The 550-nt window shown below is 73.8% G+C and overlaps 1 protein-coding gene across 1 annotated transcript in view; it reads left to right on the top strand.

Annotated features, from left to right (window-relative positions):
• H696_05593 (hypothetical protein) overlaps nucleotides 1–550 on the top strand; it is a gene marked incomplete at its 5' end in the record, with an annotated part of 18,730 nt that overhangs the window by 4,644 nt on the left and 13,536 nt on the right. Inside the window, one exon of the mRNA XM_009499408.1 lies at nucleotides 90–521. Coding sequence (XP_009497683.1) covers nucleotides 90–521 — 432 coding nt within the window. The remainder of the gene's footprint in view (nucleotides 1–89; nucleotides 522–550) is intronic.

Below are 550 nucleotides of genomic sequence, written 5' to 3'. Positions count from 1 at the left end.
GTCTGACCCCTTTTCCCCGGTGTGCCCCCCCCCCTCCCCCCCCCGCACACACACACGCACACGCACGCACAAAAACCACCGCGGCCCAGCCCCCGTCCTGGAGTTCCACCCCTCGCTGACGGCCCTGAGCCAGGGCCCGGACCAGAAGCACACCCTGGTCCCCGGGGAGATCTGGTGCAATGAAATCGCCCTGGCCGAGCGGCTGACCAACCTGATTTCCGGCTTCTCCAGCCCGATGAGCAGCCGATTCCGGATGGCCGCGTCGGCCGAGAGCCCGGTCGATGCGACGGACCCGGCGGCCGCGGGGCCTGCCCACCGGCCCGGCATGGGCGACGCCCCGGGCGCAGGGTCGCACGACCACCTGCTCATGGTGTTCGAGCGGACCTGCACCGGCGAGGCCCGGCCGCTGGCGGTCGATGGCATGGGGTCCGGCGGGTCGCACGTGTCGCGGCGCTTTGCCCGGCGCATCGACTGCCGGGCGCTGGCCGTGGCCGCCGGCGCCAGCGGCGTCAATCTCTCCCGTACGTGAGCCCGGGGCAGGCGGGCGCCC

This window comes from Fonticula alba (genome assembly GCF_000388065.1).
Source record: "Fonticula alba strain ATCC 38817 unplaced genomic scaffold supercont2.12, whole genome shotgun sequence".
NCBI classification, from domain to species: domain Eukaryota; order Rotosphaerida; family Fonticulaceae; genus Fonticula; species Fonticula alba.
Note: the sequence above shows the minus strand (reverse complement) of the source record. Positions and strands in the feature narration are given on the sequence as shown.